Source organism: Microplitis demolitor, chromosome 9 (genome assembly GCF_026212275.2).
Source record: "Microplitis demolitor isolate Queensland-Clemson2020A chromosome 9, iyMicDemo2.1a, whole genome shotgun sequence".
Taxonomy (NCBI): domain Eukaryota; kingdom Metazoa; phylum Arthropoda; class Insecta; order Hymenoptera; family Braconidae; genus Microplitis; species Microplitis demolitor.
Genome location: NC_068553.1, coordinates 15,409,350 through 15,426,242, shown reverse-complemented (window position 1 = coordinate 15,426,242; position 16,893 = coordinate 15,409,350). Strand labels below are relative to the sequence as shown.

General features: G+C 28.5%; 2 protein-coding genes across 2 annotated transcripts in view; one reads left to right on the top strand and one right to left on the bottom strand.

Moving 5' to 3' along the window:
- The window catches only part of LOC103573642 (gamma-aminobutyric acid type B receptor subunit 2), a 51,085-nt gene that overhangs the window by 21,346 nt on the left and 12,846 nt on the right, over window positions 1–16,893 (top strand). The window contains exons 2-7 of the mRNA XM_053741722.1: window positions 3,199–3,516; window positions 4,218–4,322; window positions 5,364–5,429; window positions 9,189–9,395; window positions 14,546–14,770; window positions 15,042–15,102. Of these exons, the coding sequence (XP_053597697.1) occupies window positions 3,199–3,516; window positions 4,218–4,322; window positions 5,364–5,429; window positions 9,189–9,395; window positions 14,546–14,770; window positions 15,042–15,102 (982 nt within the window). The remainder of the gene's footprint in view (window positions 1–3,198; window positions 3,517–4,217; window positions 4,323–5,363; window positions 5,430–9,188; window positions 9,396–14,545; window positions 14,771–15,041; window positions 15,103–16,893) is intronic.
- LOC103573641 (uncharacterized) overlaps window positions 13,012–16,893 on the bottom strand; it is a 33,483-nt gene continuing 29,601 nt past the window's right edge. The window contains exon 6 of the mRNA XM_053741786.1: window positions 13,012–13,176. The gene's annotated coding sequence lies outside the window, so the exon portion shown is untranslated. The remainder of the gene's footprint in view (window positions 13,177–16,893) is intronic.

Below are 16,893 nucleotides of genomic sequence, written 5' to 3'. Positions count from 1 at the left end.
CAAATATTAGCAAAGTCCCTCTATTTCGAAACCGTAAAAATTACTTTATTTTTGAGACGTAGCAATTATTACAGTTTTATACAACTTTTTCAGTCCTTAATAGCGTTTCATTAATGATAAAGTTGCGTTCAACTAAAAAGACATTATAGAAACCGTAATTATATGGGAATCCATTCGAAAACGCCACGTGGAAATCCACATAAGAATCTAAGCGAGATTTTCACATGAATTTTTTTGGTAACGCTCTTACTATATTTATTAGAATAGGGCAAAATAGCCACCCCGAAGTCATAGATTTTTATTTCATTTAGCCCTTAGAGTACACACCTCCGAACAGACCTTCGGAGGACACATGGGATCAACCTAACCCCACTTCACTTTTGAATAGTTATATCTCAAAAACTATGCATTTTATCGGAATGCAAGTCATGAAGTTTTTTGTAGGCAAAACAATGCTCTTTCGAATACGACTATCATTATTTCGAATTAACTAATTTTTAACGGCGAATAAAATCAAACCTAAATTGAGAAATATTTTAGGACAAAAAAAATTCTGGGGCTAATGACTCCCAGTGTACTCGATTAATAATCATCTCAAAAAATATATTTAAACCTTACAGGAGAGAAAATTATGGTAACAGATACAATATATTATGGGAATGGTTCCCATACTGCATGGTAACCGGTTTTTCTCAAATGTTGATTATAGGAACGGCACCCATATATATTATGGTAATCATTCCTATAATTATGGGTATAATTCCCATATGGTATCGGAATAGTTCCTATGGAATCATGGTAATCGTTACCATGTAACTATGATAATATAATGGTAACGATTACCATAATATTATGGTAACGATTACCATAACATTATGTGAATGATTACCATAATCTTATGGTAACTATTACCGTAATATGATGGTTATGTTTACAATAATATTATAGTAATAGTTACCATAATATATCGGGCTTATTCCCATATACACTTAGAAACCATTACAATGTGGTTATAGAATTAGTTACTATTTGCTTGTGGGAACTATTCCTATGAGTATGGTAATCATTACCATGATTCTTTCACATGCGATATGGGAAATGTTACCATAATGATAGGATTTGTTCCCATACTTATGGAAACTTTTCCCAGAAAGTATGGGTCTATATCCCATAATCCCAAGTAATCATTACCATAACGGTATAGGATGATATTTCATAAACGTACTAGGAACAGTTACCATAATTTTTTCTCCGTGTGATAAGATTTCTATTTCATCTCAACCACATTACATATTTTATCTTTTTACCTTCACTATGTCAAATTCAAATAAGATTCATATTTTCCTTTCATAAAAATATCTCAGAGTTTCCGTCACTACAATGAAATTTTTTCATAAAAATAAAATTTATTCTTTGATCTGAAAAAACTTGCATCGGAAAATGTAATCCTTGAAAAAAAGAAAAGGAAAAGTTCAATTTCTTTCCTTTTTACTTTTTTCCACATGAAATTTTCGAATATCCACACCGGAGGTTCCGAAACAGAAAACAAAAAGCTCGGGAATATAAACTAGTATTTGTTAAATATTTGTGTACACCCTACACATACGTTTGGATACATATTCTACATAGCATAATATGTACATAGTATAATATATACATGTACATACTGGATAACTGTTGGCAGTATTAGATATAGATACAGAGTAGAGGATAGAGGATATATTTACAAGGAAACCCTCTATACTCTCTTTACTTTTCGGTCTCTCACCCTTGCTTTTATAACTTCTCTGTGCTGTCTTGATACATAAAATATATATATATATATATCGTAGTAGCCATATTCTATAGAGATACAGGCGTGTAGATGTATGTATTTACGTGGTGGACTTATAGTCTATAAGCTAAACGTTATCGTTATCCAGCACGCTCTAGATTATACCGAGAAATCCCTTCATTATGCTCCCTTTCATTACAACACCATCTTTTTTAATTTAAGTTTTTTTTTCTTATTTTAATTTAATTCATATTTTCCTGAGATAACGGACTTTTAAAGTTAAATTAAATTTTTTTTATTTACACAAGTGTCAACTAATAATGCGTAATTTTTTATTCTGATAAATAATTTTGTTTTAGTAATAATGAATTCAAAATAAAACACAAATTTATTACTATGATATGAAATAGATCGGACGACAAATTCTAAACTTGAAATTTAAGTAGTAAATATTTATGTATTGCCAAGGCTGGCCCAAAATCATTTCGCGGTTTTTGAGCTCGGAGTATTTAAAACGTCATTATTGGTTAACTTTGGAAATCTTCGAGCTCAAAAACGGCTAGACCAAAAATATATACATTTCGCTAAAAAAAAGTGAATTTTGTCCGGATAAAATCGAATCAAACTTAGGAACAAATTGGTCGATTTACGAATTATGTATAACAACTTTAAAAACAGTTTTTTTTTATTTTTATTTTTCGTATGCACTCAGAAAATTATGTAATTGTGTTTATTATGCTAAATTTTTAATTCCAATTATCTAGAATAATTGGAACGTTTTTCAATGCAAAAATAGTTAGTGTGATAATTTTTTTTAATATAATTAATAATTATCGGATGATAACTTCTGCAATAAATTTCGTAACAAATAGAAATATTTAGAGTAATAATAATAATTAACTTTAGTTAACATACAGGATTGTGACAATTATCATAAATATGGTCAATTATAAATAAATATTATTATACTACTATCTGATTGATGGTAGAAATTTTTACCATAACTAGATAGTAACTTCTATTATTTAATTTTCGAGTGTAACTTATAAACTACTCTACTGATCGAATTTGAAATCTAATCAGTTCTAAGTCTTGATGATTTGTTCGATTGCCGCAAAGTACCTTTAAATCGGTTGATCCGTTTTAAAGATATCGTAGGACAAAAAAGTTTACACACGCGCGCGCGCAGCCGGACTTCGATCTGAAAAAGGTTAGAATAACTCCCTAAGACTTAAAAACTTCGATATCTGATGAAAACTCAACATTCTAAAATCGGACCGAAACCAATAACTTTCTTATTCTTTTTGAAAATTTTAAATTTTCTTAGCGGGAAATTCGAAAAATAATTTTAAAACACTGATCAATAGATTAAAACCGCGGACTTATACGAGCTAAAATTGATAAATATAAATTTTAATTTACAGTGTGATCCTGGTGTAGCAGTTGATCGTTTTTTCTACGCACTGTACACAGAAAAAAAGTCAACATTGATGCCATTTCTGTTAGGAACAGCGTGCTCTGAAGTAACAGAAACTCTGGCTAAAATAGTACCATACTGGAATATCGTCCAAGTGTCTTATGGTTCAATAGGACCCGCACTTTCAGATCAATTTGAATTTCCTCTATTTTTGCGAACTGTCGCACCAGACTCTAGTCACAACCCAGCGCGGATTGCTCTCATCAAATACTTTGGATGGGATACTGTAACAGCTTTATCACAAAATGGAGACATGTATTCGCTGGTAAAGTAAAATTAGTTTGTAATACTTTGATGCAATGTACACATATATAGGTAGAGGGATAATAGGTATCATATATACGTGTAGATAAATGTTTGAATGTGTCTTAGACGACAGTTGCCAAGTTGAATATAATACGAGTTAGAAAACTTGATGATCAAAGTACTTGTCTTCCTTGACAGCTTACTCTGTGTTAGTGGAGCCCGGATATTGTTCAGTCAACCAAGAAGTGGTACTTGTTGCTGAGGTCAGGTCCCACTTTCGAGACACTTTATTTGTTATTATACTCATCCTTACAAAACGCTTTTCTTTTTTATTTTATTATTAATATAGTTTTATTAAACATCATTTTTACATACATGACATGTATATATTTATATATTGAAATTAATATTCTTAAAATCAAACAACTAGGTCAGTAAAAATAATTAAATTTTAATTTTTTAATAAAATTAAACTATAAACTTTTTTAATTTAAAAAAGAAATTTTTTTTAAAGTGTATTTACAAAATAGGGCAAGTTGGTTCATATCAGGTGACATCGAATTTTTTTTAAACAGTATCTTATTTCACCCTCTCTCGAATATTATTAAAAATCTATTTCATAAATCAGATTAAAATATTGTAAATGATAAATTATAAAATTGCTGAATAATTTCTTTTTTTTTTTTTTTTGTTACATAAATTAATATTAATTTGTTACAGGCAGTTAACGATCTTGTAACTGAATTAGAACAGGCTAATATAACATGTACAGCAACGATAACTTTTGGCGAAAATGATTATAAAGAACAATTAAAATTACTGAAGGTAAGTTATATAACTTAAATTTTAACTCAAGTAAATTAATAAAATAGATTATTCCTGTTAATCTACTTGTCTTACAACGAATAAGTTATAGAATTGTATACTTGTGAGAAAAATTTTTCATAAAAGTAGAATAAAGGATAAAAAAAAATTCTGTATAATAATCAACTTAATCAGACCCAAGCGTTGTTAATAATAAAAATGTTCTAAAACTTATGGCTGTACTGACTTTAACAAATTATTTCAGCTATATTATAGTCGGACCTCGTTATAAGACTTAGAATTTGGAATTTAGGAACCCCCACTAATGCGCTTAAGAGTATTTGCGTCGAAGCCTCGTTATAAGATTATCGCCGTTTTAGGTTTTATTTATGTATTCGGTTCAACTCTGCTCTATTATACAGTGAATCTATTTTATGTATAATTATAAATAAACAGAACTTCGTCGTTTTCTTCACTTAATTAATTATGTGCAACCACGAAATTATTTATGAAAATAAATTACTTAATCTACTATTTATATGTGTATACATTTTATTCCGATTATTCGATTTTAGTTATACTGTTCGTTAGTCTTACAGCGAGGTTTCAGCGCAAAATTTTCATTGAGTTGTTGGTGGAAGATGGGTTCGAAGCGAGTTTTACAAATTAAGAGGAATAGTCTTATAACGAGGTCCGACTGTATATTTTTTATATTTGAAATAGAATTCGAATTATGATACTTAAAAATTAAAAATTTTTTTAATACCATGGTTCATTTAACACTGGAAAAAATTTAACACCACTACCGTTGCTATTTTAACACCGATCTTAAAACTATTGCGTGAACTTAAACTGGTTTTTCTTAGAGTGTAAAATACCCACTTTACTTGCGTATTTAAAAAAAAAAAAATATTGTCATGCACCAATTCATTAATTTTTTTTAAATTCTCCTTTAATTAGGAATTAAAGCTTGGGTTACACGCTAATTTGTTGAATACTAATTAAAATTTCATTTTTCATATTAATTAAAAATAATTGGTAATTATTTTTTTTTTCATTCAGGACTTGGACACGAGAATAATTATTGGAAGTTTTTCACCAAAACTCGCACCTCTACTATTTTGTGAAGTTAGTATTATTTTTTTTACAATACTTTTTTTTTCAATCTTTATATATATAATATATACATATGTATATGTATATGTAACAGACTTTTATGAGAGTCATATTTCACAGTATGATCAATAGAGTATAATCATGAACAAAGTGGATTTATAGGATTTACAGGTCGGAAAATTTTTATCTCATGCTATAGTATTAATATTTTTTTATTTTTGTCATCATTATTTTTATTACGTGGATTAAGATTTTATAAAAATTGAAAGGGCTCTGATCAAATAAAAAAAAAAATCGGTTTAAGTTAGTTTCGTACCTTTTTTGTTTTTTTTTTTTTTTTTTTTTTTTTTTTTTTTTTATTCTGACTGTTACCAAATGAAAAGGGATGATTGAAAGACTTTTTTTTATTTCACCAATTTGACTGAGTGATTTTTTTTATATATTTTCATTACACTGAAAATAGATTTCTGGTGTATAGTACTCGAGAACGAATTTTTATATTCAACAGTTGACCAAAAAAAAAAGTCCTAAAAAAAAATTTATTGCGAACGTCAATAATCTAAACAACTTGATAAGTTTTGTCTTTAATCTTCAGTATTTGCATACAAAATGGCAATGTAAAAAAAAAAATAAGTAAACTGTAAAACCAACACGTCGATACATTTACATCTATCTCCTGTACTGCACTGGGCTTGTATGATATATTTCGTACATATCGCCTAGAGGATTTCGGTCGAACATTTCTCGACAACATTTTCATGACGCGACCTTCGCATCCTTCATTTTAGATACGAAAGCAGAGATGAGAGCGAAAGCTTATTTTCGTGCAATATCTATCCCACTTGTAAGTGAGATACAACTTGACAATATCATTTCTCATTTTTCTCTTTCACCTATTCTTTCTTTGTACATCCTAGAGTGTGAGGCTGCGGTGTTTGAGTGGCAATAATGTCATAAATAAATTTTTAATAAAATTCGATGGGTTTTTAATGAAAATAAATTAAATTGGATAAGAGTATTTTTTTATTTGAATAAAAAGAAAAACGTCATGGCCGAAAGAAGAGAAAGATAATATATTTTACTTTTTAAATTTGTCTTTTGTCGGGTTACAAAGACGAAAATTTATCGATTGGAGATACAGTTGTCCAATGTAAATTGAATTTAGATGATTGGTATAGTCCTAAGTAAATCACTGTTTCAAATTTAAATTACGTTTTACGAAATAAATGAAATAGTTTAATCAAGTTGTATGAATGAATTGAAATTTGTAGTTCCAGCTTTAAAATTTTCAATTAAATTGGAAAAAAACTAATTAAAAAAAAAAAAAAAAACAAGAAAATCTGAAAAATTATTGACCCTGTGGGCCAGTCTCAAATCTTATCGTTGTACTCGAGCTTCTTTAGCTCGAAACCATTATTATAAAAGCATTTTCGACCTCAACAATAATCACGTCCTGAATTGAACTACGAAAATAAAAAAATTTAGTTCTTCAAAAAAATGGCCAAAAATTAATCGTTCAAAAGTAACAACCATTTTAACAATTTCCGTATGAAAAAAGTATATATCCGGGACATATATGGGCAAAATTGAATATATGCTTCGTATATGCGGCATCACGGAAAAAAGAAAACAGGAATAATTGCTGTTCGAACAAGCATTTATTACATTTTCAAATAGTAACGCAGCGCTTCATAAACGAAATTGTAACCCTAGTAGAAATAAAATCGAGTTTTTGTCTAGTAACTGGCCAGTTTTACTACAGACCCAAGACAAACATGGCGGCTTTGAAAAAAGTGTCATTTTTAAATTTTAGGTTTTGAGGTTATTACAATTATGAGTTCTTCGGAAAAATAAAACGATTTTTTAAAAAATACCTAGCGAAATTAAAAATGAGTTTAAATTAATGTATCTTTTTCCAAATTACTCCAAAAATTTATATGCAATAGATAACGCCTCAGTTTTAGGTGGTGGGATTTCTAGTTTTTAGCAGGGATCGCTGGTCACTTACTGGTTTGAAATCAAATAAAGTCTAGACGAGCAACCTGCAGTCACTACGTGACTGTCCAAATATCACTACTGATTTTATAAAATACTCAGAAAAAAACAATTTCTTGCCTCAAAAAATTTTATTTGCACCAAGAAATTTTATGCATCATAAATTCAATACAAAAATTTTCTTGGGGCGAGAAAAGATTATTTTGCTTAAGAAATGATTCCTTGCACCAAAAAATTTTTTCTAGTTCTAAATAACTTTTTGGTTTTTAATTCACAATGCGAAAAATTTCTTGGGGTAAGTAAAAATTTTCTTTAGGCGAGTAAAGATTTTTTGTGTCAATGAATCCATTTTTTTTCTATGGACACTTTTTTGGCTTTGAGAAGTTTCCTAAAACCAAATGGAAATATAAAACTTTGTCATTTTGGAATAAGTAACGCGATATAAATAATATAGTATATATTCAGTGACATTCAGTCATATTTAGTGACAGAATAATTATAATATTCATTTATTTAAAGAAAATAATTACGATCGTATTTTTTCTCGCGTAATTTAAATGTAATTTGAATGATACAGATAAATCGATTTATCTCAATGATTGATAATAAAATAGTGTTGAAACTACGAAAAGACACAAATTCAAGTCAAAAACTTTCTAACGATACCAAAATTAATAACATTAACTAATTCTATCACACAGATATGCCGGGAACAAAATTTTCCTTATTCTCTTAATAATATAGATTATTTCTACTTGGGAAGTTACAGTTTGGCGCCGCGCAGTAAGTTTTACATTTTAAGTATGAAATATAACAGTTTGAAAATGTATTAAGTTTACATTCTCACACTGTAATATTTGACGAAAATTATCAAAGTATCATTCGATATGCTTTAAAACTTACAGTATATCTCACTGTGAGATGTAATACTTCCATGTTTTACATTAAGGTTCATAATTGAATGCCCGCACTGTAAATCTTCCCCTATACTTTTTCCGTATGGATTAAATAATTATCTTTAATGAGATCCTAATTTTTTTTACTTTGAATGTCTCTATTTTTCAAACTATCGATACTATTGTATTTTATATTGAAACCAAAATTACAGGAAATTAAATTTTCATTTTAATATTTTCCTACTTCATCAATTTATCTTCAGCAGTTCTAAAAAAAATCGGCAGTAAAGAAATGTATTATTAAAACAAAATACAGTTTAGAACTTTAATTATGAGTCTATTGAGTAAACTTGTAACATAAAATTTTTTTATTAAAAAAAAAATTTCTTATTATCATTTTTATATATTTTTTCTTCCTTTATTAATGACATTTTAATATACCAGTAAGTCGAGCGACTTTCATAAATATCAGCGTGTACAGGAGTAACGACGTAGCAACGCGATGAAAAAGAATACAAAGAAAAAAATAAAATAAAATAAAAAATATAACGTAGGTGTGAAAATAAAATTTAAAAAATACAGAGTACCCTACAATATCGAGTAAAGTGAGAGAAAAGGTTAAAAAAACGTTGATTCCACTAATTAACGCAGCGCTGAGCTTCGTCTTTGTAACAACCGTATCTCGTTAATTTAATGAAAGATGAAATATATACATATACATTCATGCATACAAAATAAAAAAGATTAAAGTATTTTTTACAATTGCATACTATTCGTACAATTATTCTTCACATTTACTCTTAATTGCTCGAAAAAATTTTAACTTTCTCAATAAATTTTATTTTTTCAAATAAAGTAAATTTTTAAAATTTATTTCCAGGCATACAAATTAGGAATGCACGCTGGTGACTATGCATGGATCCTACCAGGGGAAACAATCGACTTATCTGGAATGACTGTAGATTGGTGGCATTCGCCAGGGTCAGGTGATTGTTCACCCTCGCAACTTACGCAGACTCTCAATGGTCTCATTATTGTTAATAGCTATGGCACAGTTTTAACTCAAGAACTGAGCTCTTCCGGTCTGGTATGTGCTTTTTATTCATATATTCATATTCATATACTTACACTTTCTTACAAACAATACACTCATGAATACTTGTCATTATAGTATCTTATACAATTACATAAAACCCATCTCAATTTTTAATCACACTTCAAAATTCATTCTTCACTATAGCTTTTGTTTTTTTTTTTTTTTTTTTTTTTTTTTTCATGAAAAAAAGTTCATATTGTTTTTTACTATAAAAAATGTTGTGAAAATATTTTCTATTTAGTACAAACAGAAAAATGTTTTTTCAAGTACTTAATGGGCACTACACATCCAGCCAGTGTGCCTGCCAGAATATAGCAATTACATTTATTTAGCTATTAAAACTATTTTAAATGAATTTCATAATAGTTCGATGGTAAAACGTTTCATTGTTGCTTTACACGATTTTTTATTTTTACCGCCATAGTAAAAGTATAAAATTTTTTTGATATCTGTAAATACTCAAAAAATCTATCATGGGGTTAGAATTTAACTTTGAGGTATAAATTTCAGAGAGTTATTTATTGTGAGCCATTATTTACCCCGGTAGCATTCTTAGGGATGTTTTACATAAATCTGTATCTAAATCTCTTTGATGTTGAGAGACCGATGGCTTTTTATTATTAAAATCGATCCTAAGCATGTGTCAAGTTTCCCTTCATTAATAATTAGTCAATTGCAGAATAATTAGTTTTACATAAGTTTATAAAAGTATGTAAATTTTATATCCACTTTTACCGTAATTTTTGGATGATAAATTGTTTAGAATTTTTAAAAATGTACTAAATTTCGAAATTTCGGTTTTTTTTTTATTAATACCTAGTAGCATTTTTAGAGAAGTCTTGTATAAATCTATATTTGGAGTCTTACACAGATCTGAATTTTGTAGACTTAGTAACGTCTGAGACAAGATTTTGTCCATAACATGTCTTTTGCAAATCTGTTCCATGACTTGCCTAAAACACGTGAGGTCAAACTTGTTGCAGAATTTTTTAAGACGCCAGCATATTTTTGCTACGGTCTTTGAGTTGTTTTCAGCATTATGTACTACAGAGTCTGCTATTACATTGCATTCAAGCGCAGAGCAATTCTAGAAAAATAGTACAATGTCTTAAGAATATCTGCAACAAATCTTTGAAAAGCATCTTGCTCAAAATTTCCTGCAAACTGTGTACTCAGAATTTTCGTAAGTTTTCTCACGGATAAAGTGATACTAGAATATATACAATAACACCACCTAATACATATTATGTATATGAGCATGCGTGAAACTGATCAAAAATTTGTATCACGCTGATTTCAAACATGTACCAAATATATGATACTATTTTAATATCACTAATAATGTTGTCGTAGTATCACTTTTTCTTCCATGCAGAAATAATTCTCGCAATTTGCAGAAAGAACACTATTCACATACCATACATGGTTTCTAAGCATGCTGCAAAATACTCTTAAGAACGTTCATGAAGTCACTTGCTTAAGACAAGATGAATGCTGTTAGCATTCAACACTATGCTTTACATAGCTAATCTTTGAACAAAAACTGTTATAGGACTGAGTTTATGAACACCCCTATAATCGAATAAATAATGAGACAGAAATCGTTAGAGTGAAAATTTAATATTTCCTCGACTCCTTTTGAAATTTTCCTGAAATCCAGCTTACAATTAAATCGGATTTTCTACTGTAGTGAATAATATTTTTATTTACTGTAAGTTTTATCAAACTGACACAGAAATAAGCAATGATAACCTAATTTATAAATTAAAAAAAAAAAAATTCTTATATTTATTGTTAATTAGCTTTTGCTAAAAAATCATAGTCAACAACAAAACAAATTCGACTACTCCAATACTTTTCTCTAAAATTATGATAATTTCCTGGTAAAATTGAGGAAAAAGTGTATCTATTATAATTTGTTAAAAGCACTCGAAACAATATTTTCCGATAAAAAATTCAATAAATTATTTCTTAAGCTTTCTTTACAGCCAATATATTTTGATACTCTTGAGTGCACGATAAAATTTAATTTTAAGTTCACAATATTGCCTTAGAAAATTTTGCCTTCATGTTAATAAAATTTTACAAGTTTGGTATACTATTAAAAGTAATGGCATTAAAGATAGAATTGACGCTAAAATTAATTACGGGATGATACAAATTATTATCAATGATAGTTACAATAATCTAAGGAACATATATAAGAGGAAAATATGACAAAACACAAAAGAAAATCGATAAGCCGGTATTTGAATTTTAGCAGCAAACGTGACTATTAGTGTCCGATGACTTAAAAATCGATAGAAAGAAGGATAGCATTGGGTAATATTGGGGTTGCTTGTAACATGTCTATTGTTATACTAGCGTGCAATGAATTTCTATTTCTACCCAAGCTTCTCCATACATTAGTGACTAGTCCATTACTGTAAAAAATGAACCGCTAAATTTTTTCCATTTGCCAGATTGATTATGTCACTTTAGTTTTTATTTCGAGACACATTCAAATTAAATTTTTCAATTTAATTATTTTTTCTTATGACTTCCACAATATTTCTTTATCGAAAGAAAAAAAAATGAAAGTAAACAATAAAAATTTTAAAATGAAAATATGAAAGTTTTTTTTTACCGTTGAAAGTATCTAATAATAGTATATCGTGTGACAAGGGATGCAACAAAAAGATTTAAGACTAGGTCGAACTTGGCCGAGCCGTAGGCAAGGGCTGCATTACCCACAGTTTGAAATCGTGATTCATCCTGAGTTTTTTCCCGTGACTATCGTCCCTATTGAGCCACGTGTCACTATTTTTTGTCCTGAATTACACACTATATTTTTCATGATTACCTGCATTAGAACTTAAAGTTTCAGTGTCAGAAACAAGTTAATTTAAGAACACTGGTATGATCAACTATTAGCGTAAGCGTAAATTGTCATTTGCAATTTATAACCAAGCAAAAACTATAAATGCTATTTATTATTCACACAAATTTTTATAAAACTTAATCACAGTCAGAACTGTCATTTACGTAAGTAAAGTTAATGGTCTAAAATTACTATTAAATAAATGACAAGTACCAGAGTTTAAATTGCGAAAGCTTTCAGTCAGCGGACAGAAACATTATTCGTTTGTTTCCAAGGAACGAAACAAGTTTGTTTCTGCCCGCTGACTAAAGGCATTCACAATTTACGCGTTTGCTAATATTCATTCGCAGCATTGGACTGAAATAAGCTTGTCTTGACTGGTTGTAGACAATAAAAGTTTCATTGTTTCTACATCCAGTAGTTTCAATGCTGGTTTTATAAAAAGAAAGTTACAAAAATTTTTTTAAAATTTTACCGAATTTTAAAATGTTGATAATAAAGGATAAAAAATAATTTGAAAAGTATATATTGAGATTATATAAAAAATATATGCTAAAAAATTGAATTAATGAATTAGTTGTATCTAATGAAATTCCACAAATAAATTGTAAATTATTGTAAAAAAGTTTTCATGATTTATCACATGTAAGTTGAGACTTCATAATTTTAAATTCGAAAACCGAAATGCGAAAATTTTCGAAAAAATTTAACTATTCGATTTGAATTTCAAAACCTTATTTGCACCCTTCTACAATATATCTCAAGTTTAGAAAATTAAACTTGACATTTTTCGTTTTATACGAAACATTTCACTGTCAACATTTAAGTATATCCATCTGTCGATTACTTTTTATCCCTGATATGTTATCCTTGATGTTTTATTTCCAATATTTTGTACACACGTGTGTTAGTCTGTAAAAAGAAAAAAAAGCACCTACACATTATGACCTGGTTATTATTATTATTGCTATTGTGCATGTATATATGCAAATAAAATGCAACACATGGTAAATAAAAATTATGAATTAGAAAAAAATATTTAAATTGTGTTGATTAATTTTGAGTAAAAACTAGGGTGCAAATGATATAATTAGTTGATTTTTTTCATTTTTAAAAATACATTTTTTTGAAGATAAACAAAAAGAATGAGTCATATTATTGAAGAAAAAAAAATGGTTTTTTTGCACAGAAAAATAAAACAGAAATGGCTACTGTCTGGATAGTACTGAGCACTATCCTGGACGGTAGTGGATACCGCCTAGATAGCATACAGTACTGTCTAAAATTTTTTTTACAGAAAATACTCAGTACTATCTCAGAGAATAGCCACTACTATTTTTTTATTTCCATGAAGTATTGAAAACATTTTATTTTTAAAGCATTATATTTATTTTCTATTTTGAATTTTATTAAAACATTAAAATGTTTTGAGTAAAAATTTTCATACTTTCGAGACAAAAAAAAATTTTGATGTACAAAAAATTTTAAGTTACACTAAAACACATATTAATGCTGAGAAATAAATCATCCGTAGTATAATTTTTAAAAAATCAAGGTCCCTTGAATAAAGATTTTCTTCGCAAACTTTAAACACCATCTGGTTTTGAACGCAAGTTTGATTTACTGAACTGAATTTTTTTTGTTTAATGACTTAATAATTTCGTTGCTTTACTCAAAACTTCATAACTCAAAAAAAAAATAAAAATTGCAAATATTTGACCCTGCAGGTCATCCCTAAAACTTTTCTCTGTTTCAATCACATTTATTTATATGGTCTGTAGATTATCTAGTTTATAAATTATTTTATTTTATCAAAGTCGAGTTTTAGGTTGACAGACCAACCAATTACGGACGGAAACTGGATATTTTCTATTTCCGGACAAAAAACTGTTGATTTTCAACTCACTAAATTGCATCGGGTTAAAATTGTCTTGTTTCAACCGGCTGCTAGGCATTGTAACTCGAAGTTTCCATGCAAGTGATGTGAAAATATTTGAAAAAATAATAGTAAGCAAAATAAATTTTAAAAAATATCAAAAGCACTATTGTACCAAGATATTTTTCATCTCTTTTGAATATATATACATAATATTATCTATAAAATGCCAAGAACAACTGGAGAATTTGTATTTTTCTTATTCTCGTTCCAATAACGTCACAAAATCGTTTAAGCACGTACATGATTTTCTCACTAACACTTGCATTTACTCTACATGTCATTTTATACTTTAATATATTTTTTTTTTTTCATATATATGCATGCTTATGATGTTTTTAACAGACGAGTGCTGACTTTACATCACAGCTAGCTAAAAGAGGTGTCACTATGTCAAGATTTGCTGCCCAAACATACGACGCCGTTTGGTCGATAGCAGTATCGCTCTCAAATACGGAATTAATATTAAATGAACGTAACACAAGCATAGCTGAGTACACACACGCACGCAAAGACATCGCTTATGAGTTGCTGGCAGAATTGAAAAATCAAAATTTTCTCGGCGTTTCGGTGAGTTTTTTTCTTCCTTTTTTTTTACTAACGTTATTATACTTGTTATTTCTTGTATAATATATACATACGTATTATATATTTTATATATTTTTTATCATATTGAATCAATTTCTTTTTATAGTATACATTAATTTAAATTCAGCTCACATATTCGTAACCTTTTTTTTGTTAATATTATTTATTAGTTTAATAACTATTGATTGAAAAAAAAAATTTTTTTTCATGAATACTTATGAGGTAATTTTGTTTTGTTATTTATTTATACTAGGGTCCTGTTTCTTTCGATGGCGCTGATCGTGTTGGCATTACAGCATTTTATCAAATGCATAGTAAGTATATTATTTTATTTTTTAAAAGTAGCAAAAGAATTCTTTGAATAAAATGTGGATAGAAACTTTTTTTTTTCAACAGACAATTTAAATTTTTTCATAAACTTGAATGTAAGAGGAAGTGAATTAAAAAAATTAATCATGCCATTGTGTACATTACAAATTCTATTCAAATTTTTTATGTTGCCAAACATAATTTATTTTTTAATTAATTAATTTATTTTTTAATTTCCCGCTAAAAAAATCGACGACTTTCAAAAATTTTGTGAACATAGCTGTCACCTCGGTTTTAAAAAACCAAGTTTTCAGTAGATGTTGACGTTTGAAGATCCTAAGATGCTATTCTGACACTTTCAGAGAGATGTATGTGTGTGTATGTATCCGGATATAAACCTTTCATATCTTTTTAATGAATGAACCGATCTAGATGGTTCTTGCAGCATTCAAAAGAGTTCTTCTGAACTTAGATTTCCAGAAAATTTAAAATTATTTAGTCAAATAGATTCCGAGATATTTAAAAAATACATAAAAAAATTTTTGATACTTCGAAAACTGTTGAATCGATCAATTCCAAAATCTAATCAGCTCTAGAACTCGATCAAGCTTTCGTTTGCCGCCAAAAATGTCTCAATCAGATGATGAAAGCTTTCGAGAAATATCTTTGACGGAAGAATACAAAAAAAAGTGTTTTTTTTTTTCGTTTTTAGCGAAGAGCTCGATTATAGAAGAGCATTCGAAGATATTGTCGAGCTCAAGAGCTCGAACATATATTGGCAATATTTTCGAGCTCCTAGAGCTCTAGGAGCTCGAAAACAGCAAAAGTTTCGGGGCTGGCTCGCAAGGTCATCTGGTTTCCAGAGTTTATTTTTCAAAGAGAGATAATTATTTTATAAGCCCTAAAATTTCACTTTACTGGTCTAAACTCTTAAATTAATTAAAATTAAAAAAATTTATAACGTGTTAAATTTTAAGTACCAACAGTAAATAAAGAACTTGATGAGTAGATCAAAAGATTAAAATCTAAACCGTAAGAGTGATGAGATTAACCTCCTATGTATTGAAAAAATCCTTAAATCCTCACAATCTCTGTAATGTATACATATATATCCATCTATATATTTGAGGATAGTATATGTGCGTAGGTGAAGATAAATGATTCCTCTTTCTCTTCTTACTCAATTACATAAATTGATCGTGAATCTAGATGAAAGTAGTTTATTGGATCAGCGAAAATACGTTTGAGATTTTTTTTTTAACCTCTTGTGATCTCAGACAGATTTTTTTTTATACTCTGTTCACTATTTATCCTATTAAGACATCGTTACATTTTATATCTTCGTTATTATTTTTGCTGTTTTTCTCAAAAGAGTAATAAGAAATAAATAAATGTTCATTTGTATACGAAAAAAAAATTTGTTGACTGTTTTTTTAGCTTATTGTATACAATTATGATTATTCTGACACGGCGGCGCGTTTTATGTTATATGCATGTGTGTGGAAAAACAACACACTAAAACTGCATTGCGACTGTACAACAATGAACAATGGGTCAAGTATCTTAAGAAACTCGCGTGCAACAATGTCAGAACATAATTTAAGTGGCAATGCCAACCGCAAAACTTAACAAGTAGCTCGAGTTGTCACGGCTCATTAAATATATGTGTCTTTTTTAGCCTCCGTTTGACGAAAATAAATTATTTTTTATTGTGTAGTAAAATAGTTACAAATTTTTTTTATCCTTCGAATATGATTCATTTTTACTCTTTTAATCCATCAATGTCTGTTAGTACT